The sequence below is a fragment of the Sminthopsis crassicaudata genome, chromosome 4, assembly GCF_048593235.1.
Source record: "Sminthopsis crassicaudata isolate SCR6 chromosome 4, ASM4859323v1, whole genome shotgun sequence".
In the NCBI taxonomy this organism is placed as follows: Eukaryota; Metazoa; Chordata; class Mammalia; order Dasyuromorphia; family Dasyuridae; genus Sminthopsis; species Sminthopsis crassicaudata.
In genome coordinates, this window is record NC_133620.1 from 130,222,196 (window position 1) to 130,247,164 (window position 24,969).

General features: G+C 33.2%; 1 protein-coding gene across 1 annotated transcript in view; it reads left to right on the forward strand.

Annotated features, from left to right (window-relative positions):
• Nucleotides 1–24,969, forward strand: part of PRKN (parkin RBR E3 ubiquitin protein ligase) — a 1,861,641-nt gene that overhangs the window by 1,301,421 nt on the left and 535,251 nt on the right. The window contains 2 exon segments of the mRNA XM_074309364.1: nt 2,230–2,318; nt 2,321–2,358. Coding sequence (XP_074165465.1) covers nt 2,230–2,318; nt 2,321–2,358 — 127 coding nt within the window.

A 24,969-nucleotide genomic window follows, 5' to 3' on the forward strand; every position in this document is an offset into this window, starting at 1 on the left:
AATTTACAAGAAGGAAGCCCTAGGATAGCACCTTGTGAAAAAGCAGAGAGCAGCAGGAAAACTGTCCATAGAAAAGTTTGGTCCTTAAGCTATTTGTGGGTTTTTTTGTCAGCTCAAGGGGGAAGTGAGCTGTATCATACAAAATGTAGCCAAAATAATAGGATATATGAATATTCAAACAAGATGGACTTGACTACTAACCTGCCACAAATCATTTTTGACCTAAATAGAATATTTATGGGTTTCTTGCCCTTAATTATAACCATGATCTATTTAATTCATAATGTTCATAACTGCAAACATAATCCATTTTACCCATACAGATACAAACAAACTTTGTTTCCTTGATAATTTTTTTTCAAGGTACAATCTCATTAAGGTGGATTTTATCCCTGTTCTGTAGTCTAATTAAACTTAATTCCAACGAACCATTCCAATTTTTTGAGGCAATAGAATGTTTATATATTGAATATTTCTTGAAAAAAGCAGTTCTTGACTGAATTCTATACTATATGAGGACATACACTAATATGTCCTCATGATAAGATTTGTGGGATTGGGTTCTGCCCTTTGCTCTATTTTGCCCAACTAGGGTAGTTGACTTTAACTTGAGTTTGTGGGAGGGATTGTTGAAGAAGCTTCAAAATCCTTTAAAAATGGTTAAGAAATGAGTAAATACTGTGGCCTTCATATAATAGTTACATGGGGAATGGGCAATATCATAAAAATCTTATTACACAAAGTGCCTGATATTTTATCTCAAAATTATTGATGAAACAATCTGTAGATTGTTTCATATAGAATCAAACACATTCATGTAGTGACAAAAATATATTGAGAAGCCAGGGAATTTTAAACAAGAATAAACAAGAAGTTCAAAGTTTAAAGTGGTTATGCATTTGCACTTGTGAGTGATCCTTCGCCATTGAAGGCTGGAGTACAGAATAAATAAGAAAAAAAATGAGAGGAAAGGTCTTTTAGATAATTATTTTTACAGTTATGAGTTTTCTGCTTTATTTGATTTGTTAATGAGATATTTTTGAGTATCTAGCATACAGAATCTAAAAGAATAGTTATTTTTCTTGTGATTTTAAAGCATTTTGATTCTTGTTATTGCAATCTGAATTCAGTTATCAAAGATTATGCAATATACTATTGGATGGAATGAAAATCAAAATAATAGGTATATATCTAAAAGTTTATCTAAATTTTAGTATGTATTTATATTCATAAGGCCTCAGTATTTTGTTATGTAGGTGTTCAACAGAAAAGAAATTAATTCAGAAACAATGGTGTTTGTTTCAGTTTTGTGTGATTCTGGGAAAACCACCTAGCCAACCCATATGGTTAGAGGTAACTTCTCATTTGAGAGTTCCCCATGTCAGTGTTTTCACAGGCCCCATCCCTATACTAAAAAAAACAGAAAAGAATTACTTGTAAGAAACCTTTAAGATTACATTTGTGTGCCCATCGACCCTATAATACCACTGGGGGAGAGGGAAAAAGACTTATATACAAAATTTTCATATCAACACTTTTTTGTGTGGTAGCAAAGAACTGAAGAGAATACCCAGAAGATGGTGAATGCTTTAACAAATCATGATTGGGATGGAATATTACTTTTTGCCACAAGAAATAACACAAGGGAAAGATTCAGAGAAAAGTGGAATGACATATTATCTGATGCAGAGACCCAGGAAACAATTTATGCAGTAACTACAGCTATATGAACAACAAGTTTGAAAGACTTGAAGACTTGGATGAAATGACCAACCATGGCTCCTGTGGATTTATGATAAAGCATCTTCCCACCTCTGCATAGAGAGCTGATAGAATAAGGATGTAGAGTGAAACATGCATTTTGCAGGCATTGCCTTTGTGGGATTATGTTTTCCTTGACCATACTTCTTTTTGTGTTATTATTCATCCTTCATTTTTGAAGAGGGACCAATGACATTATAAAATGGTGTCTTGATTTACACATGAATTGGATTAAAGTGAGGCAGAGCTACACAAAGTTGTCAGCCTCACTCTTCCAGAGTCATCCAAGACCAGTGACAGGACAAAACTCAAGAGGATATCTATTAAGACTAAGCTTCTGCCCTCCCTTCTCTCCATCTCCCCTACCACCACTAAATAGATGTTACGTGATTTTATATATTTATATATGTATACACACACATACACACACTTATTTAAAAAAATTTTTTTCTTGCTGTTTTTTGTTAGAAATCCTGTGTTGGTGTTCCAGTGTATCCACCGCCACGTAATTTGTCTAGACTGTTTCCATTTATACTGTGTGACAAGGTTAAATGATCGACATTCATTCATGATCCAATGCTTGGTTATTCCCTTCCTGTGTGGGTAAGTAAGTCTGTCATTTAAATTTTTTGATGAACTTAAAATTGAGTATCATTTAAGCAAATCTAAGGAATATTAACTTGTGTTAATGGTTTTACATTTACATTTATACTTACCTATATGCTTATACATATATAACATATATATTATTATATGAAACATTTATTATATTCATATTTATTGTGCATGCCTCTATATAATATTGTCTATCTATATGGATATGTTCCATGCATGTATAGTTTCTGAAATCAGTCAATGGATATATATATATATATATATATTATTTTTTTTTTTAAGAGCAAAACATATACATAAAGACTTGTAAACACTGTGAAACCAGAAATGGAATATAAAATATAGTCTTTGGCTATGAAGAACTTAGTCATATTGAAGAGAGAGTTTTAACATTAATGAGTAGTTTATAGAACGATATTAAATAATGTGGTACAATAAATGTAATAGGATTTTGGAGGCAATTCTGATCAGGATAAACTGTTTGTGAAGAAAAAATACATATCCTTTGGACTATGTTGATACTTCTGCATATCTACTGCCTTTACAGGTGTTTGATCAAATCAAATGTGTTCCATATATGTTGGCTCTTCTATTAGAATGTGAACTCTTTGAAACCAGGAAATGTGTGACTTTTTTACTGGTATCAACAGAGATTTACGTATAGTGAGAATGTCTGTACCTTGGCAAACTAATAAGAGCACGGGTACAGGAGTCACATAGAATGGGAATGTATGAATGAGTTGAGACATGCATTGTTGGAAGGAAGACCTAAAGTGATGTGCTCACAGATTCATTTTAGTATTTCAGTGCTTAAATAATCATTCTAAAATGTGATATTGGCTCTAAAAAGCATTTATGTACATTTTTTCGGATAAACATCTTTGTTTCCCAAGTTTTTAAGGATTTAGCAGCATATTAACTTTATCTTTTCTTTAAAAAGCCTACCTCTTGACCTGCATATCTCTGAAACAAATAAGTTATTAATTGTGTGCTTTCATTTTCAAACGCTAATAGGAAATTTAGCAGAGACATCTGTTAAAAATTATTTTTATCAACTGCCATTACAGTTTTGAAAGACAAATCTCTAAAGAAATGTCAAGTCTAAAATCTTATGAGTTGTTTTGTTGACAGGGAACTCAGTAAATAGACATATATTATTTTTAGAATTTATATCACAGTTCCTTGTTGCATTTTATCAGTTATGGCTGCCTTAATCCTATCTGTCCTTCATGTCTATGGTCAGAAGGTTATGAGCATACTTGTCTTCAAAAAACAAAGATAAATGAATTGGGGAGCCCTCTTTTGAACTTGTTTCATGACAAAGAGCATCCCCTGAAGACCAGATCCAACAGTAGGCCTCATATAACAAATATGTCCTCTGAAACCAGCTTCTCGCTTCATTCCATTGAACGGTCTCTCAGATACAGAGGGAGAAGAATGTTCAACAATTCCGAATCTCTCACTGCTCAAGGGCTCCTTAATCCTACTACCTACTTACTGAATAGGCTTAAAAATCTATGATATCCCTATTTCTAGTTTTTGGAAGCTAAAGTTTGCATATTTTTACTTTTATTTCAACAAAACACAATTTACTGACTCTTGACCGCAATAACTTGATATAAATAATATGTTTTACAAAATAGAAATGCTTTATGTCAGTTCACTGTTGTAGAAGTTAAAAATATCTGTCTAGGAGGATTCAGCTACCAATCTTTATCTTTGTTATTAGAAAGCTAAGAACAGTTTCATCTTTTTAAGTAGTAATAAATCCACTTATCTACTACTAAATTGCTTAGTCCAATTTTTCAGGTATCTGTCATGATAATTGACAAATTCAATTTTATGATATTTTAAAAGAAGTATCATTATGTGTGTGCTTGTGTGTAATAGTAAAGCTTTTTTTTTAATTGACTGAGATAAAGGATCCAAATATATTATCAAAACAAGATCACAAATTCAATTTGAAACCTGAAAAGAAGTTTCTTAAAGATTCATATTATATGAATGTACCATAGCTTGATACATATGTATTTGTTAGTGCTCACTAACTTATTGATGTTTAAAAAAAAAAAAAAAAAAAAAAAAAAGGAGGGGGGAAGTTATATTACCATGTATTAAGTTGAAGACCAAAATTTAAAATGAGAGAGAGGGAGAAGAATGAGGGAGAGAGAAAAGAGAAGAAAAAGGAAAGGGAGAGGGAAGAGAACAAGAGCAATAAGAAAATAAGGAGAAAAAGTATTTAGAATCCATCAGTTCTTATCTGGATGTGGATATCATTTTCCTTTGTGAGTCCTGTAAACTTGTCTTAGATTATTCTCTGGCTTAGAAGAGCTGATCATTCATAATTGATCACCCAATATTGCTAATGCTATGTGCATTTTTTTCCTGGTTCCATTCATTTAACTTTATATCAGTTCATACAAGTTTTTCTAGGTTTTTCCGAAATCTCCCTACATTCCCCAATTGACGAACTTACCCTCAATTTCCAATATTTTGTCACCACAAAAAAAAAAAAAAAAAAAAGGTTGCTAAGAATATTTTTGCACATGGAAGTATTTTTCTTCCTTTTATTGTTTCTTTGGGATACAGACCTAGCAATGATGTTGTAGGATCAAAAGATATGCACAATTTGGTTGCCCTTTGAGCATAGTTCCAAATTGCTCTTGGATCCAAAATCCTACCAACGGTGCATTAGCATCCTAATTTTCCCACATCCTCTCCACCATTTATCATTTCCCTTTTTTTTTGTCATGTTAGCCAGTCTGATAGGTATGAGGTGGTAACTCAAAGAGTTTTTTTTTTAAGTTTGCATTTGTCTAATCAAACTTGATTTAGAGCATTTCTTCATATGCCTATAGATAGCTTTGATTTATAGCCTTTGATCATTTATCAGTTGAGGAATAGTTTGTATTCTTTTAAATTTGACTCAATTCTCTTCAGAAATAATTGTTGTAAAGATTGTTTCCTAGCTTTTCTGTTTTCCTTCTAATCTTGGTTGCATTTGTATTGTTTGTGCAAAAGCTTTTTCATTTAATGTAATCAAAATTATCTATTTTACATTTTGTTATGCTTTTTATCTCCTATTTGGTCATGAACCTTCAAATCATTTAACTTCTTGCATATGTTTAGTATTGATATTACTTTACTGTCTATGGAACCTTTTAGCAAGATGTAATTTCCTTCCTCTTATCTTTTAATTAAGTTTATTTTTGTTTTTGCTTTGTCTAGATTAGGATTGCTAACCTTATTTTTTTTTTTAACTTCACCTGAATAAATTCTTCCCCAGTCCTTTACATTTTCTATGTCTATCTCCCTGCTTTAAATGTGTTTCTTGAAACAATATATTGTAGAATTCTGATTTTTTATCCACTTTGCTATCTACTTCTGTTTTCTGGAAGAGTTCATACCATTAACATTTACAGTTATGATTACTAATTATTTCCCACTATTCCATTTTTCTTCCAATTTATACTCTTTCTCTTCTTGCACCCTTAACCTTCTTGACAGTGTTTTGCTTTTATTTACTATTTCCCCTGGTCTACTCTCTCTTCTGTCAGGTGTCCCCCTTTCATTTAATCTTTGCCCCCTTATTAACTATCAAATACCTTAGATTTCTTTTATTTAACTGATTTTATGTATATGTGTATATACATGTATATAATTTTTTCCACTCCTTGAACCAATGCTAATGAAAAGAAGTTTTAAGTGCAAGTATAATTTTTAAGAGTTATAAATATTGTCTTATATAAGTAGTATAAGATGTTTTTAAAGACATCATCAGGAGGAGTAGACTAGTTATACCATTTTATTTTTCAATTATCAATAACTTTTAGAGAGTACAGTAGGCTGATATTATCTGCATCTAGAATAGGTCTAGTCAAATTAACCTTCTTTCTTTCCTTTCCTGGATGAGACTGAGAAATCAAGGCAGTCCCATAAATTGGCCATGATATGAGATATGGACAAGAAAACTCTAAAATTATATTAATGAAGAATGAACATCTATATACAAATGGTAGTCATGAGAAAATGTCATTTTGGAATAAAGATGTATTTTATTTTGTTTTTGTTTTGAAAACTGTCCCATTGATCTGTCCTTGACCTTGTGTGTTCATTTTTGTCGATAATTTTTTGTTTTCCCCATTGGAACTATATGAGTCATGCTTGTAAAATGGGATTATGATGCCCAAATGATGGAGTTATCTAATATGTATTTCAGTATAGTAGTAAGAATTAGCAATGATCTCTTGTGCTAAGGATACAATGAGAATGCAAAAAAGAGCAAAAACAGTCCTTTGATGTCAAGGTGCTCATATTCTGTCTATATTCTGTTGTTACTCCAAATAACCTAGAAAAATTCTGTGCCATCAAGGTGTCACAGTATTGAGATAATGGTGGCTCATTTTCGCAAAACTGAAAACTTCTCGTATTTGTCTCTTCATCACTAGCTGCCTTTTCTACTGTCCTCCATTTCTCTCTTTTAAATGACACCCTTTCTGCCATTACCACTAATATCTAACACATCTTTCCTTCTATCCTTTGCTTTTTTCCTTGTCCTTTCCTTCTCCTTTCAGTATAACACATTCTTCACCTTTTGCAGAGAAAAGGCTGAGAATAGACATCATCAGCCAATCAGTGTGTTTCTTTCCTTCCATGCAATAAAAACATGGGATTTATGTTCATTCATTATTGGTTGTCCAATGGATGTTTTATCTACTGCAAAAACTGTTTCTTTTTTTTTTTTTTTTTTAATTTTCATTCAGTGGTTATGGCCAATTGTAATATTCTTGCAAAAAACAGGGTTCTTGAATCTTGATCATCTATTCTAAGCACAAATAATTGTACATTTGTATGTGTGTATACATATATACATTATATATATTTCTATAATATTCATTCTTTACCCAAATTCACATTAATTATTAATAATTATGATAATGATATGTATATATATATATGTACAAATGTGAATATAAATAAGTAAGCTGAGTAGTACTAGAAGGCCTGATATATATATTAATTCTGTAATCCTAGATAAATCACTTAAGACCTCCATGACCACGATATTTTTAAAAAATTATGTCTTAGAGCAGGTATTGGAATCATATAGATCCATTTGAAAATATTTTGGTCTTTACCTTTTATGTAATTAATGGAGGATATGTTCTATATAGTTCTTTCAAGAATGAGGATCAACAATTTTTATAAATTAAGGTCACCAAGAGAGTCAGGATTTGATCTGGTCCCAGAGCTAGTATGTTTCAGAGGCAGAACTTGAACCCAGATCTTCCAAGGGCAGTCTGTTCTCCATCATGTTACTTTGTGTCTCACCTCATGTATAATAATGAATTAAATCCTACAAAATATCTCATTGTTTTATATATATATACATATACACATACATATATGTGTGTGTATGTATATATATATATATATATATATATATATATATATATATATATATACATATATATATATGTATGTATTACAGACTACTCATGCCATCTTGTAACTCTCCATTGCCTTTCAAATAAAATGAAACTTAAATTCTTTGAAGGCCATACAGCATACAGTATCACCTGAAGAATATTGACATTAAAAAGATGGATCTTTGTTTCAGGAAGAAGTATAGGGTCATTAAAAGCACAATACAGTTTCCCAAATGCCATCCAGTTCACTTTATTCCTCCTGTATATTTTTGGACCCAGTAAACTGCCCTTCCACCGTTACTATCCAAGATAAACATACTGCTATCAGGGAGAGCCCTGTGGGTTGTTGATCCAAGTGCATATAATAATTTGGACAATAGGCACTTGGAAATAGCTTAGGATTCAGAAATAGCTTTGTTAGATAGTTTTATTATATGTTGTATATCATATAGTACACATGGCAATGGCACCCATTATGGTTTTGCCTATATAATTAGATTATAATAAAGTTACACATTAACTAATTGGGTGAGCCAGCTTGACATACCCTGCTATGGTTTTCATTCTATTTTAGTAATGTTCAGAGCCCTTTTGCTCAGATAAATTTTACTCCTAAGTGTTTTTCCTTGCTCTTGCTTTCCCCATTTCCCTACTCTTTTTGAAGGAAAGGGCATCAAGGAATGGTGGAAAGAATATTTTTTTTTAATTTAAAGAGATAGTATGCTCTTTTTATAAGTGAAAAATCAAAACATATTTCATATGAAATATTTCATATTTCAACTACTGTTTCACTCACTGCACTAAAGTTGTCTGAAAAGAGGCCAATGTGTGAAAAAGATAGCCACAGGGAACCTTGCTTGGACAAGAATTATTCAAGTAGTTATTTCTGAAAGCATTTTTTTCTTTACAGTTTCAGTTTTCTTCAGCCATGTGAGACTCTTTCTTTCCCACTTTCCACTGGCATTTGCCCCAGTTTATGGTAATATGTAATACATTTGTACACTGTTGTTGATATTAGAAAATTATTGGGGTTTTTTTTTCTATTCTGAATAAACTTTTTGATTAAAGCTTTTTATTTACAAAGCATATGCATGGGTAATTTTTCAAGATAGAATCTTACAAAATCTTTTATTTCAAAATTTCCCCTCCTTTTGCCCACCCTTTCCTCTAGATGGCAGATAGTCCAATACATGTTAAATATGTTAAAATATATGTTAAATCCAATCTATGTATATTTATACAGTTATTTTGCTGCACAAGAAAAATCAGATCAAGGAGGAAGAAAAAAAAAAACTGAGAGAAAACAAAATGCAAGCAGACAATAACAGAGAGTGAAAATGCTTTGTTGTGTTCCAGACTCAGTTCCCATAGTCTTCTCTCTGGGTGTAGATGGCTCTCTTTATCACTGAATAAGTGGCAGTGGTTTGAATCATCTCACTGTTGAGAAGAGCCAAGTCCATCAGAACTGCTCATCTATTATATAGCCTCGTTGTTGCCGTGTATAATTATCTCCTGGTTCTGCTCATTTCACTTAACATCTGTCCACATAACGGTATGATTGTGCATTTAGAAACATACTTACATATCTGCAAGGTAATGGGACAGCATGAAGAAAACAAGAATCTCGCAAAAGTAGTGTTGTTGACCTGAACTTGAATGAAACTTCTGTATGTCTTTAGTGCACAGAGAACATAACATATTTTTGCTTTAGTTCTGACCTGTGATTTCCAAAATATAGGATTTATGATTCAGCCTGGAGAAGAAACTCCCTCAACCAAAGCAAATGACTTAAATCTTCAAGTCTGAGGGGTTGAGAATGTCATGGGGTCCCAATGAGTCAAGTGATTTTCTCATGTTCACATTTCTAGTTTGTGTCAAACCTGAGACTTAAAGCCAGATCTTCTCCTGCCATACTTTGCCAAACATAGCTGTTTATAGTTAACTTTTTCTTAATTTCTCTAAAGTATAGAGATGAATCACTAATATCTCTTTTTTGTTGGTTCAATTTAGAGCTTACAATACCATCCATAGCAGAAAGAAAGCAAACAGCAGTATCTACCGAGGGTTACTGTGAATGATAAGATCTGTTATTTTCATCAGAGGATTTGTGTGACAGGAGTTTCAAAAAAAAGCATTGCTCCCTGGAAAAATGAAATATTCACCGTTGTCAGTTCAGTAGTTTATGCACCACTGGCTACACTATCATACCTTTGTTTTTGTACGTATGCATTAGGTTTTAAATGCTGCATTACTTAACTGGACCTGCCACTGTGGCTGCTAAGTAGAAAGGGTGTAGCATTAGAACATTTAAAGATATTATTGCCTCTGCCTTATTTTCTCTTGCCTACTTAGCCTCTTGGAGACTTCTCAGGAAATACTGCACTCTGAAGCAAAACAGGGGCTTTTTTAGGCTCCTAGCTTTAAGAGATAGGTATCTGAAGCAAGAATTGCTTAGGAAGCAACCCATGCACTTAAGTGTCTATATTTATATGTCTATTAAGTGTATATATATATGTGTGTGTGTGTGTGTGTGTGTGTGTGTGTGTGTGTGTGTGTGTGTGTGTGTGTGTGTGTGCATTATAAATGCATACTTTTATATGTCCTCTGGAAATACCCAGTTGGTTGTTATTCATTATTATCATCAGAAGCATTCATTAGGGCCCACGAGGGCCATGTCAGATTTTCTGCTTTATTTACTTTGGTCACTTTTTCTAAAATGCCATGCAGTAGAGTGAAAGTGATATATTCTATCTCCCTGTGTGCTGTCTTGTATTAATGAGACGCCATGCATAGAAATGGCTGTGAGCAGGTAACCCCCAACTCTCTTTGAAATAATTATAAATGTGCTTAATGGAGATCGTTTGCATATTCATGAAAAACAGTTTATAACTTTTTGTTTCTAAGCAAGACAGAGAAACAGTTCCATACATGAAGGACATATCAATACAATAAGAAAGGGAGTGGTTTAGTATGATAGCATGATTGGCAAAATCACGGGGTCTTGAACTAGATCACACTCTTGCATATTTCCAGGAGTTCAGCATGATGGCTACTTCTCAGCAGTATGATGGCGTGAGGAAAGAGGGCTAGAACTGGAGTCCAGCAACTCGGAATTCTACCATAGTTCCAGCAGTGTTAATAGGGACACAGTTTGCTTAATTGTTGCTGTTGCTGTTCAGCCTTTTAAGTCTTGTTTGACTCTGTGAGAGAGAGAGAGATTCTGGCAGAGATACTGGAATGTTTTCCCATTTCTTTCTCCAGCTCACCTTACACTTGAGGAAACTAAGGCAAAGAGGGTTAAGTGACGCTCCCAGAATCACACAGCCAGTAGTATGTGTCTGAGGCTGGATTTGAACTCGGCTATTCTCCATTCCCAGACTGGTGCTCTCTCCGCTGCACCACTTTGCTGCCCCTCATCTGTGTAGTAGAATGATTCATATATTATCTTGGTCATAGGATTATTGTAAATAAAACATCTTAGAAATCTTAAAGTACCAGAAAAGTGAGAGGCGATAATGAAGATGATGATGATTCTGGCAGGATCCCTTACTTGTTATAGTGAAAGGAGGCCGGTTCTATGATTTCAGTGACATAGGCCACTTTCTACTGAAGAATCTTCCTAAAAGTAGAGCTCTGTAGCTTCTGTGCATTTTACAACCTTAGATCTTTGCATGGGATGCTCAGTTTCACAGCCACTAATGGCTACAACCATTTCCACATATGTCTGCTAATAGGATGATGTAGTCATCTTTTCATTATTTATTTTTCAGATTCTTATCAAAATTTTTGTGTTGGATTGTGTGTGTGTGTGTGTGTGTGTGTGTGTGTGTGTGTGTGAATGTACAAGTGTATGTTTGAATCTAGGTCTCTGTAGAAGAATTAGGAAGAGAATAGATCTAGAAATGATGAAATTGATGGAAAATAAGAGAGATGGAGGTCAGGAGAATTTATGGTTTTTGGTTCAAATACAAATATGTATGTCCTCTCCTTTTCCCCTTCCCTCCTGTCAGCTCCTTCTTTGTATTATTAGTCACCTTTCATTTTAGAATAGACGTTCCCTGAGGTCCCTTCCAGCTCAAACACTGTCTGACTGTGATTCAATAACTCTTAGACAGTCACCAGTTTATTGTTACCTCCAGGTAAAGAGAAGGCCTGCTGGAAGTGAACCTGTCCATCAGACTCTCTTTTGCTACAGTAATGTGACATAATGGTTCTCCCTGAGGTGTACCTTAGCTATAGTTATCATCTTTCTCTACATGCATCATGGCATAAATGCCCAAAGTTGCTATGGGCAACTTGCAAACATATTGGCTGGAAACCTCACTTTAAAATCTGGGCTGCCAACCAAATATTTCAGAAAGTGCTTCCTTATCACTCAGCACCTCCCCCCCGCATCGTTTTTTAATTATGAAATTAGCTTTTCTTCTCCATAGAAGAGATTTTTACTTTTATGAGTTTTCTTTTAATGCAGAGGTTGCTGAGCTTTATTTACAACCAAGACTTTTTAGTTCATTCTCTGGAACCATACATTAGCCCTTAAGCCTATTAAGACCCAAAGGATCAGTGAGAGAAACTATATATAGGCCAAAAAAACTAATTTTGAGCCTCCACTCTCTTTATAAGAAGCAGCATAATCAGTTATGTCATATACAACTTAGCCTCTTTCCCCTCCACCATCCTGTTCCCCAACCACTTCTCTAGCTAGGTTGATTGATGGATCTGCAGTTTTAGTTATATTCTTTTGGCCTAAAGAGTCTTTAAGAGGAATATAAATCATAAAATCATAGATCTAGAGCTGGGAGGATCCTTAGAAATCATCCAGTCTAGTTACCTAATTTTAGATTTGAATGCTGATCTCGTAGATCCCAGTTCACCACTTTAAGAATTGTACCATCAGAGCAGCTAAGTTGTACAGTGGATACAGCACCAGCCCTGCAATCAGGAGGACCTGAGTTCAAATATGGTCTCAGACACTTAACATTTCCTAGCTGCATGACCCTGGGCAAGTCACTTAACCCCAATTTCCTCAGTTAAAAAAAAAAAAAAAGAATTGTACCATGGTACTCTTTCAAACTGAACTCTCCACTTCTCTCTGCATGATGAAGTTTTGTGACCTTGCAGAAGTCATCTAACCTTCTGGGCTTTAGATATCTTGTAAAATCAGAATAACACTCTACCTTCCTGAAGGCAAGGGAAAGGTTTGCCTGATTATTTGAAGTCTAAGTCTATTCAAACTCTCAAATGTGTGTATCCTATATCATCTCCAAGGAATAGGATAAACATTGTCCTTGAAGCTGATGCTTCTCATGGTAGAACTTCTAAGGGCTTTGTCAGAGAACTTAATTATGTTAAATATTTAAGCATTGGCTATTTTCTCTATAAGAAGTATGCATGCCTCTTTAACTATTCTGAACAACCCATTGTAACAAAAATATCTTCCATCACCATCTATGTGAATGTATATACATGTATATACACATGATCAGTTTAATATGTAGTTCTTGCAGAAAATTGAAAATATCCTTCATAAAAGAATGAAAATCATTTCATAAACTTCAATTTGTGGGATTATTTGAAATAATGAAACCTTTTTTAATTTAATGATATATCAATACTTATTTAAGATGAAAATAATTTGACCTTTAGCAGATATATTGTCATATTACTCATTTCCAATATTATTCATTTGAAAGATGTATATGAACATATGAATTTGATTGGGTACAATGTAATGCAATGAGAAAATCACCTGAAGTGGGAGCTTAGAGAGGTGGACTAGAGAAAGCTGGGGTTGATGATCTCTAAGGAAACCTTCTATTTCAAAAATTATCTCACTCTACAAGCACCATGTTCATATAATTCATATTGCATATTCATTTAATTCTTGCATATCCAGAATTTTAGCTTGCTATATACCTTCCTTGGTGAGAGGATCAAAGGTACTATTTATAGTTTTTAATTATATTATAAATAGCAACAGAAAGAGATTCAAAATATTAAAGAAATTCACATTTTATGCAGAGGTTCAGAGAAAAAGGGGAAATCTTAAGAGGTTTATATGACCTCTGTAGTTCAGACTATGATACTAGGACATAAGACAAATTTCTAGAGAAAAAGGTTTATTGTTCCTACCTTGCTCTACCTTTAAGAGGGTTAGAATTGTAGGTAAAGCTGAAATATTTCAGACAAATGCTTAATTAACCTTCTAACTCTAAAATTCTATGATTCTACGGACAATGTATGACCAGTATCAGATATTTGCATAATGTCTTAAAATATCCTCAATACACTAGCAGAGTCATCTTGACATAGTAGAAGAAATACTGGAATTGGAATAAGAAAAATAGAGTTTGATTCCCAAATCTATTGTTTTCTATATAATGAACTTGATCTCTATTTCCTCATAATCCTCTATGGGGGGTGGGGGGTAGAGCTAGAACTCTAAGATCTCTTTTAGCTTAAAATCTGGATCCTTTACTAAAATTACAGATCTAATAAAGACCCAAGAGTTTGGTATATGATGAAAATAAATGGGTTACAATATGTTGCTAGGCAAGAATTGCACAAGAAAAGCCATGGCAATGACATCATTAGGTAAATTTATGACTGAAAAATATATATTGCAGGAATGAGAGAGGAACTGATAGCTTACATGCTTCATTGATATCTTCCATCGATATAAAGAAATACAGCAAAATGCAACACCCTCTGCCCCATAATATTGGTTGAATCCCTCATGGAAAACTTTTAAGAGTACCTGGACAACTATTACAAATATAAGAATATATATGATGTTTTGATCTTCATTTTGAAGAGATTATTCGTACTCAGATCAAAAAAAATCACCAAAATATCATAATGGTTCAAGTTGCTATAACACATTTGGAAATATTGGAGCAAAAAAAGGGAAAAATGTAAAATAATATTATGAATATAAAGGACTCTTAACTAGAGGTAGATTTAATGAATGGAACATTTATTTTTAGATTTCTCTTTTGTTAATTTATGAGTTTTTTTTGGTTTTTTGTTTTTTTTGGTTTTTTTAATGATTCAACTTGTCTGAGATAGAGGAAGACTAATTAGTATTCATTGATTTAATGTAAAGGATCTGTTTCCTTCTTTCCTTAATGGTTAGTCTGTTTACTTAATATAATAGTAAAATGTAGGACAAAGAAGGATATTAGGAGAAAAGCAAAATCAGAATGTTACATTAAATTTGAACATCATTTTAGAACCACCACTGCATTTTATTATCTAGACATGTTGTTGAAATCAGTGTTATATATTAGATTACAGATCAAAACTTATAGAATACATTGGGTTCCCTAAAAAGACATGGAAGTATTTAAAACATCTACAGAGTGAGTGTTAGAATGAAAGGAAATGATAGCCAGACTATTTATTAAATTGTATGATAACCGAATAAGTCAGTGAATTTATCTCCTTACACACTCCAACACCATTTACCAAGATTTGGATCAAATATGAAACCTGAGAGGGAGGAAATACATATACTGCACATTGGAAACTGTTTTCTAACCGCATTAATCCTTTGAAGACCTTGTGTAACTTAGGCTTTAAAGAAATATACCTTATAGAGCTCCTATTTTTCTCTGTTTAACCAGAGCAATTCAGAAGCCTGGTTAGATCCTCCTAAAAACATTTCATATAATTGAAAAGTTTTCCAAAATATTCAAAATTGAGGGTCATTTAGTTTGCACCTTCAAAATCACCTCTCTGGTTTATTGATATGACCAAAGTCTTACAAGGAATGTTTCCTCCAGTCATTCATGATCCTTCTTTCTTCCCTTCTTAATTTTACTATTTTTTGTTATGAATTAATAGAAAAAAGTACTCAATATATAGAAAAGAACTGAAAAAAAAGGATTATGTGTGAAAATACAAATAAATATATATCATATCTAAGATTCAGACAGGTGTGATAAGGAGAGTACTTGTTTAATAGATACTACCCTGGGAATTTGGTTTGTCTGGAGGAATAAAAGTGTGGCTTCCTTATCTCTTGTAATGCAAAGAGCTTCACCTATGGAAAGCCAAGGTCCCAGAGGTTTAGTCCAATTCCAACTCCCTGGGGCTGTTTCTTTTCAGTCCAATACTGGCGCTATGGTGAATGTGGAGATAGAAGAAAGTAGCATCTCTTTTTTTTTTTTTTTTCATAATCTACCCAAATAAGCCTGGTATAACCTGATGCTCTATATTAAGGAGCAGGTAATTCATGATTAGCAGAGAAAATACTGACCAGCACTGTTCACCTACTTAATGGACTTAATAAGGTGGCTCTAGACTTTGAAGAGACTAATACAACTAGGAACAAGACAAGATCTTCAGAAGACCACAGAAGAGAGGATCCAGTCTTACCTAAGGAAAGACTGTCTAAAGTCTATGATCTTATGATACCTGGCCTCTTTACACATAAAGTAGGACAATGGAATAATCTTCAAAGTTAACCCATATTATTAGTGCCTAACCTATTGCAACTGCTACATCTACAGATCTGAATATTTTCATGTATTCACAATCTATTATACTCCTGGAGAGTTTTTGCCCTGTTTGTGTACTTTTGTTCTTGCTGGCTATCTTTTTTTCCATGCACCTGATAGTTCTCAGTCCATTTCTCTTCCTCTTACTCTTCTGTGTGTGATGAAGAGAAGAAAGAGTGACTCTTTTATAATGAAATAATACATGTATAATTCAAGGTTCATGGAAGACCATTCATATAAACCCACAGCTATTAATATTCCCTAAATCACTGAAACTGAACTGCTGCCACATCAGAGATCATCATGGGATATTCTCCTTCACTGCAAAGTTAGTTTTAATTAAGTTTTTGTGTCTGGAAAGTGAAAATCTAATTTTCTTTTTGACATTCTCTATATTACCATTTAGATAAAATGATGAAAATAATTAATCCCTTTGAAGCATGCGTAAGCATCATATGTATAAAAATATTGCATCTAAATAATACTACTAATCACCAGTCTGCTATAATTTGTTGCTGGAAAGTCCTTATTAAAATTCTGAAATCAGATTTATTCTTTATATTAGATACTAACATATTAGCTAAGATCAGAGCTATCTTTATATTTCTACCATATAATGTTTGTTATTGTAATTCTTTTACTTATCAGTGCTTCATAAATTATAAAAGACTTTTCATATCACAACCCTAAAAAATAGGTAAAGTAAACATTATTTTGCCCATTTCAACTTCAAGAAAACTGAGTCTTAGAGAAATGTTTCTTGCTCAGTTAGACTAAGTTTGGGTGTTAGAATATGAAGGTTCCAAGTCTACTATTCTTTCTTCTATAGCTCCTTGCAGCAACCAGACTGGCTGGAGCAGGGAATTTGTTTAGAATAGTCTTTAAAAATGAAGTAGGAAAAGTAGTTGAAAAAATGCAAATTATGCAGTCCTTTAGGAAAGAGTTTAGACTTCATTAATTTAAGGGAGAATTAATTACGTTCTTAGAATGGGTGTGAGAGAGGACCACAAAATTTCAGATCAGTTAGGCATTGTCAACCTCAGGTGAAAAAGGTAAAGAGTTAAAGAAAATTTGTGAAGAACTTTACATAAGATTCACTAAATCAAGTTAATTCAAAGGTGAGAATAGGCAAAGATATTGAAAAATATTTTGGAAAAGATAGATCAGGATGAAGTAATTTCTAGACTACCCAGATGGCTTACGCCTCTACATCATTTAAATATCATAATTATGACAAATGAAACATTAAAAATTAAATTAAAATTAAATGATAATAATTTAAATGTGATAATAAATATGATTTGATGTCATCATGAGGACCTTTTTCAAGAAAAAGAATTAGTTGATGCCATATGTCCTGAGGTAAGTGCCAGGAGAAAAGACATGTTATTGATGTGGAAGCTATCTCCAAAGCAGCTGACATACAGTAAAATCACTGACTTATTAGAGCAAAGATTTTTAAAAAGCTAGAAGAATGAAAAAATGAAAGTAAGAAAAAGACATGGCATTCAAATTATTCTGTTCGATCCTGACATATTTAGGCAATGAATTGATAATGAAAATTGGGAAATGAACAGCAGAAAGAACTGACATTGATTATAATAATCTTATACAGATGTGTAACCAGGATAAATCAATTGCCATGACAAGGTGACTAAAGGATCATGTAAAACACCTTAGTAAGCAAATGCTTGACATATTTGAGAAGTCGTCAAGTAAAATGTCATTTCTTATAGACATTTACTTATTTGTACACATTATTTCATATTTTATATACAGTAAGTATTCATTAATTGCTTCCTATATGCCAGGTGATATTTCACTGACAATGACAGCAAAGCTGTTTCATTTGGACTCTTGACTGTACAGTCTTTGGTATGCTTATGGAATTAGAAACAACAATCAATGGGAAAAGCAGCAATAATGGACAAAGAGGATTTCTGCTCCAGAGGCAACCCAATTGTGAAGGGGTTGCATAGAGTGTCTGAAAGAAGGTGACATACTAAAGATATGGAATAAATCTTGGACCTTATTGATATGAAAAAAAAAAAAGGTGGCAGAAACAGCATAATTAACTAGCCTGATTTCTCATTCATACAATATCTTTATGAGCCTCATCAACCCCTCCTGATCATTAGGGAACAGAAAGACTTTCCTAAGTGGTATTATACAATATAATATTAATTAACTTAAAGAGGTCCTCCCACACATGGACACATGCTATGGCAAGCTCAAGGAAGGATGTGAACAAGTCTGGCATCCTGAACATGAATTGATTATGATCTGTATGATTGAAAAGAAGTTATGATTTCACTTATCTATTTAAAAAAATAGACCATAGTGTGCAACGTACACTAGAGAGAGGAAATCTTCAGGCCAATTAAAAGAAAAATCATTAGAACGACATGAAACATAATATATTTTCAGTTCTACCTTTCATGGTCCAATGTAAGGAACTCTATTGGACTTCATTTAATTCATCATTGTTTTTTCAAAGGAAGATGGGCATACTTGCTTTTCTTCTGTTAACTCTAAACAATTAAATGACAATATGATGCCGAAAATAGAGGCTTTACTTTGGAACCTTTAGATTAATGTTAAGTCATTTTAATTTTAAAATCATGACAAAGAAAATATTTAAAATTAAATATAATAATTTAAATTATTAAAATATGATATAATATCATTAATACCATTATTATAGTAGAATTCTAAGTTCTTAGAGCTCTATTCTCTCTTCACCTTACCAAGAAAAGGTCTTTGACTTAATTGATCTGAAGAATGCTAAGCATGTTAACTTTCCCTTAGACTACAAAGGCAAATGGCAAAGGCCAGAGAATAATCAGATAAATACTAGAGAGTTTTCTAAGTAACTAGAGAGTTAGAGAAGTAGCTTGTCCAAGATCATGCATCTCATACTTATTAGAATGGGAAATTTGAATCTATTCCTTCCCAGTGCTAAGGAGAGCTCTTTTGGTTATCCAAAGCCCCATTGCCCAACTCATCCCAAAGGAAAAGTGTTGAAAGAATTTATATTTGGAATGAATGCTTCAGACAAAAAAAAATTCTACACATGGATGGGTGATTGACTTACCTGTAATTCCTTGTAGTTAAATAACTGTTCTTAGTGGATCCTAATTGTCCATATAGAAGTAGAACATAATAAAAGATGCTAGCAGATAGGAAAATCACATTAAATACCACCAACTTTCATCATAGTGCACTCATCAAACGCCTACCACCTACAGTGTGCCTAGCACCATTCTGCATACCATGTGCTACTATGGGCTGCACCCAGATACCACTGCTCACATCTTAAGAACAAAAGGAATAATTGCCTACAAAGTGTGTTTAACTGTACATTAATGCTAAGTTTAGCAAGCAGGGTGTAAATCAACAGCATGATTCTAGCTTGATTTGCTAAGGAAAACCTCTAGGCTGCGATTTTGTAGCTCTCCCTTCTCTCTGCTCCAAAGAGAACAAATAAATAAAAAAGGGCAGAGAAGGGATTGGAGACATGAGAAAAGAGAGAGAAGAAAAACAGCTGTAAAGTCGATAATGAGCTTCACAGCTACCTAAGACATGATCTAAAGCATCAGAAAGTTGAAAAGTCCTGTTGTTAGATTTCCACTGTGCGTATAATGTTGAATACCCAACTCAGAGACAAAGGAAGCTCATCTTGTCAGTTAAATAGAGAAGGTTGCGCAGTCATCTGTTTTTCATGATCCAGTGTCCCAAGTAATATGCTCTCTAAGGCAACAATGCTGGAGTAAAGCTAGAAATGATGGAAGTGTGTGTATGTGTGTGTGTGTGTGTGTGTGTGTGTGTGTGTGTGTGTGTGTGTGTGTGATGCCATAAACAATGTTTTACAGGGAGAATAAAATTAGACCAGAGTCAATTAAAGACATCCTAGAAAAAACAAATAAACTGAATTTCATATTTAATCACTTTGTGTTATTCCAGTGTGGGGAAAAGACATGCATTTTTTAAAAATTAGTAAACATTACTTCTGTTACTACCTGTGTGACCTCAGACAATTCACGTTAATTTCCCTGAGCCATAATTTCCTTATCTGTAAAATTAGGAGTTTCTTATTGTCATTTTTGATGTTGTTTTGTATTATTGAAGTCAGAATCCAAAAGGGAACTTTTGGTAAAGAGAACCCCTGGAAAAATAACTCGCCCTACTTACACAAATTGTGAGTTATTGTGTAAGTTATAATGTTAAGGACTTGCTTGACTGGCCTAGCCAATCCAATAGTCTGCATATGTTAGTGAGTCTAGCTCTTCATTCTCTGTGACATAAGCATGGTGTAATGGGAAAAGTTAAGTGATTTGTAGTCAAGATCTCTGGGTTCAGATCTCAGTTCTGCTTTTTACCATATGGGTGATGTTCTTAGTATGTCACTCTGATCCTTAGCTTCCTTAGCTATAAAGTGAAGATGTGGACTAAATGATTTTGGGGGTCCCTTACAAATTTAAACCTATGGTTCTAGGATCCTCTTACTTTAGATAAGTCTTTTAAGCTCTCTCAGTATTTTCTCTGTATTATGAGTGTTGAACAAGGTGATATTGAGTCCCCTTGCAACTCCAGATCTATATTCCAATGGGGCTATAAATGTCAAAATTAGAATTCAATTCTGGATTCTGATATTTCTAATGTATTATTAAAGAAGAACAATATTTAAAATAAAGAAAATTTTAATCATAAAACTTTACAGTTATTTCCACTAACAGTAAGTGAAAGGCCAATTGTCCATAATAATTTTCAATAACTTATAGTTCAAGATATTGGGCTTTTATCATTTACATTCCCTAGCTTCAGCTTTCTCATCTGTAACATGAAGGGGTTGGTCTTTGAAGTCCTTTCAGCACTGGATCTATGATTGCTCTGATCCTATGTATGGTAGAGCTGGGGTTCAAACTGGGCTCTAAAACTCCAAATCCTACTGGAATCCTTACCTTGTGTTTTTCACTCAAATTTGCAAAGAGCATTCTTTTTTGTGATCTGTTTTGATCATGGCAGTCCTGTCTGGCAGACAGAGCTAGACTTATCTGCCAAGTCATAGAATTAAATGATCACAAGGTATGGTGACTCCTTCTGTCTTGAGAATCTGCCAAGTCCAGAAACCTCAGTTCTACCTTGGTGTAGGCATTTTTATGCCATTTAGTGACCAGGAAACCAAGACAGTATAGTCAAAGGTTTAAGAAGCTGCATCAAGCAGGGCACAACTTCAGTCTCAGCCTTCCTGACTTATCAAGTCTCACATCACCTTTTAGGGGAAAATGGAACCCAACTCACACACAGAGTAGAAAGTGGTCCTATCACAGCTAAGGATGGGTACTCCTTCCTACATTCAGATGTAATCTCCACATGCTTTTAGTCAATAGTCTCTAAGACTTAGTAGGGCCCAAACAATTACTATCAAGGGGTCAGCCTTTTGTTGATGAATTAACAAGACTAGTATTCAGTCAGTAGATGAAATATCAAGTTTAATTTAACTCTCATCAGCTTTATAGAGTCTTCCAGATCTTAGGTGCATTTTAGTCATCAAAGCCATCTGTACATCATGACGAGGAATAAGAATAAGACTTTTGTGGGTGAAAGAGAAGACGATTATAATAGGGAAATTGGAAAGAGTATATTGGCTTTGTGTAGGATCTGGATTCAATATTTGTCTGATTCTCATTTGACCTTGAATACGTCCCTTACCTCTCCTGGGCCTTTTTCCTCACATGTAAATTTTTTACATTCTTCTGGAAGGTTAAATGTCTGTCCTATATTTGATAGTTTGTTACCTTGAATCCTTTGTTGAGACCTAAGGTCCTTCCCTCTCTACCCCCATCGTTTGCTTTTTGTTTTGTTTTGTTTTCGAGGCCTGCACATCAGGCAAGTTCTGATTTTCCCAGGGGAAATGCTAGATATAGGGAAACCAAGCCAAATTCTGACACTGCTAAAGAAAAAAATTCAGTGGAGAAAAATAAGATGTGTTATGGAGAAGCTCTCAAGATTAAAATGGACCTGTGTAAACCCAGAGCTTTCATTACAAAAATATATCTCTGGAAGTAATTTCTAAAAGTACATTTCTTTTCTTTAACAATAAACTATTTTCTTTCTCACCCATCTTCTCTCTCTACTCATACTGACATTTAAAAAAACAAACAAAATTCTTACTGCAAAATGAGAATAATAACATTTAACTAACAACTTTATAAAGAATACATTTTTGTGGGAGATAAGTTCACCTTCCAAAGCATAGTGCTACATAAATATAAATTATAATTATTATTGATAACTGGACAGGACTGTAGATAGAACACTGAACCTGGAGTCAAGAATACTCAAGTTCAAATCCAGCCCCAGACAACTGAGAGCTTTGAGATTTTGGCCAAATCATTTCATCTTCTCTATCTGCTTCAGTTCGCTCTTCTGCAAAATGGGACATCACAGTAGGGCCTACCTCCCAGAGTTATTATGAAAGTTAAATAAAATAATGTCTATAAAGTGCTTTGTATAATTTTAAAGGACTATATAAATACTACATATTATTATTATCATTATTATTAATTCTCTGCATGCAGAGCACTGTGGTAAACATTGTGGAACATACAAAGCAAATAAGATATGGTCTCTATCTTCATAGAGCATACAAGGAGCATAAAAGTAATATACTAATAACTATTATACAAGACAGAATCAGGAAATGTAAAAGAAAGATGTAAATAAGAAATGTAAAAACCACAATAGGAGCTCAGAGGAGGGAGAGAAGGAACTGTAAATGGGTTGTCAATTAGCAATGAGTCTTTAGACCTTAATTTCATCTAGTAAAATTTCTTGGAGCTTTGGCCTCTTGAGAGAATTTTTTTTAAGTACCAGAATTGTAAGTTAATGTGAAAAATATGACAGAAAACATATTTAATAGCTTTTAACTAAAGAATACTCAATGACAGCATTTTACACATTATTTTTTTCAGGTGCAAGATAAGATGGCCATTGAACTATCTTTCAAATGTGAGAAAGTCAGGTTCTCAAAAATGACTAGATAGAGAGATAGACCTGGGATAGACCTTGAGAAACCATAAAAGTTTAAATTTTTCTCACACTTATTAGCTATATGACCTCAAGAAAGGCATTCAAATTCTCAGTACCAGATTCATCTATAAATGGAGATAATAATTCTCATCTATAAAGTGGGTATGATAATAACATCTACATTGCAGCCTTGGGAGGATAAAATGAAACTACTCTTTAAACTGCTATATGAATATTGACTATTATATTATTATTAAAATTTTTTGTTTGTTATAACCAGTACACTAACTTTGCTACTTACTCTCAGAAGTGCAAAATTCCTAAATTTAAAGAACTATAGATAATATTAAATGATTTGCTCTGAAAGAGTATTATTATTTGTCAATATTCTATTGCTTTAAATGTTTATTTAATCAACTGAAAAAAAACCTTAGAGGTAATGTTTGTACTATGAGATTGCTAATCTTGAAGGTATTGATGTATTATTTTAACATCTTATTATTTCATACCTTTATAAATATCTGAATAGAAGTTTAGGGGAGGGACAAAATTTCAACAACTAGTAAACTTGAAGTTGTGTTACTTAATGTGCTCTAGAAGAGGTGCCCTAGTTCTAAGATTGCAGAGAATTGGTATGGAATTATATCACTTGAGAAACCAGCTTAACTTTAAAGAATAGAGACACTAATTAAACAGAACAAAAGTGTTACCATAAATATATGATGTTAGCAAAAATTAAAATCAGCAATGGATACCCTGACCAAATTTTTTTTTTCAAGGAAAAATTAATCTTCCAGAAAATACATAATTTAGTACAGGAAAAAGAAATTTTCCATTGGACAAACATGACCTAAGATTAAATTTGTATGAGTCACATTTTCATACTATCTCATTAAAAGAATATATAGCACCTTCCTTTTCCCCCAAAAAAATCACAATTTTCTTTATTTTTCAAGATAAGTTTCTTCGTCTTTTTTTACATCACCATATTTTCCCCTTATTCCTCCAAGAGAGTCATCCCATATAATGAAGAATGCCTTTTAAAGATATAAAAAGAAAAAAGAATAATTTTTTAAATCAGCCAAATTAATCAGTACATTGAAGAATGCACAAGGTGTAGTGTATTACATTGTGGGTGGAATATATGAACAACTTCTATTTTAAAATTGCTGTTTTAGTATGACTAAAATTGAAATATGTTTTACATGCACATATATGACCTATATCAAATTCCTTACTTTCTTCAGAAGAGGGAAAAGAAAAGAAAGGGGAAGAGAGAAGATTTGGACCTCAAACTGAATATTGAATAAATGTTAAATGATTGTTAAAAATTGTCATTCATGTAATTGGGAAAAAATAAAATACTATCTGCTGGGAGAGATAAAACAAAGTTATTTTACCATAACTTTATGCTATTGAAAATATAAATGAACGCAAAAATGTTAACGTTAGAAATTTTGTTATCCAACAAACATACCAATTCATTCATTCCACAAAAGTTTATTACGTATTTACTTTGTGCTATTTCATTGTGATCTCTCCTAAAAAGAAATCATGTTATTCTACTGAATTAACTACATTAAAGTGGCCCAAGATAGACCTCATAATGAATACAAAATTCTACCACTGTC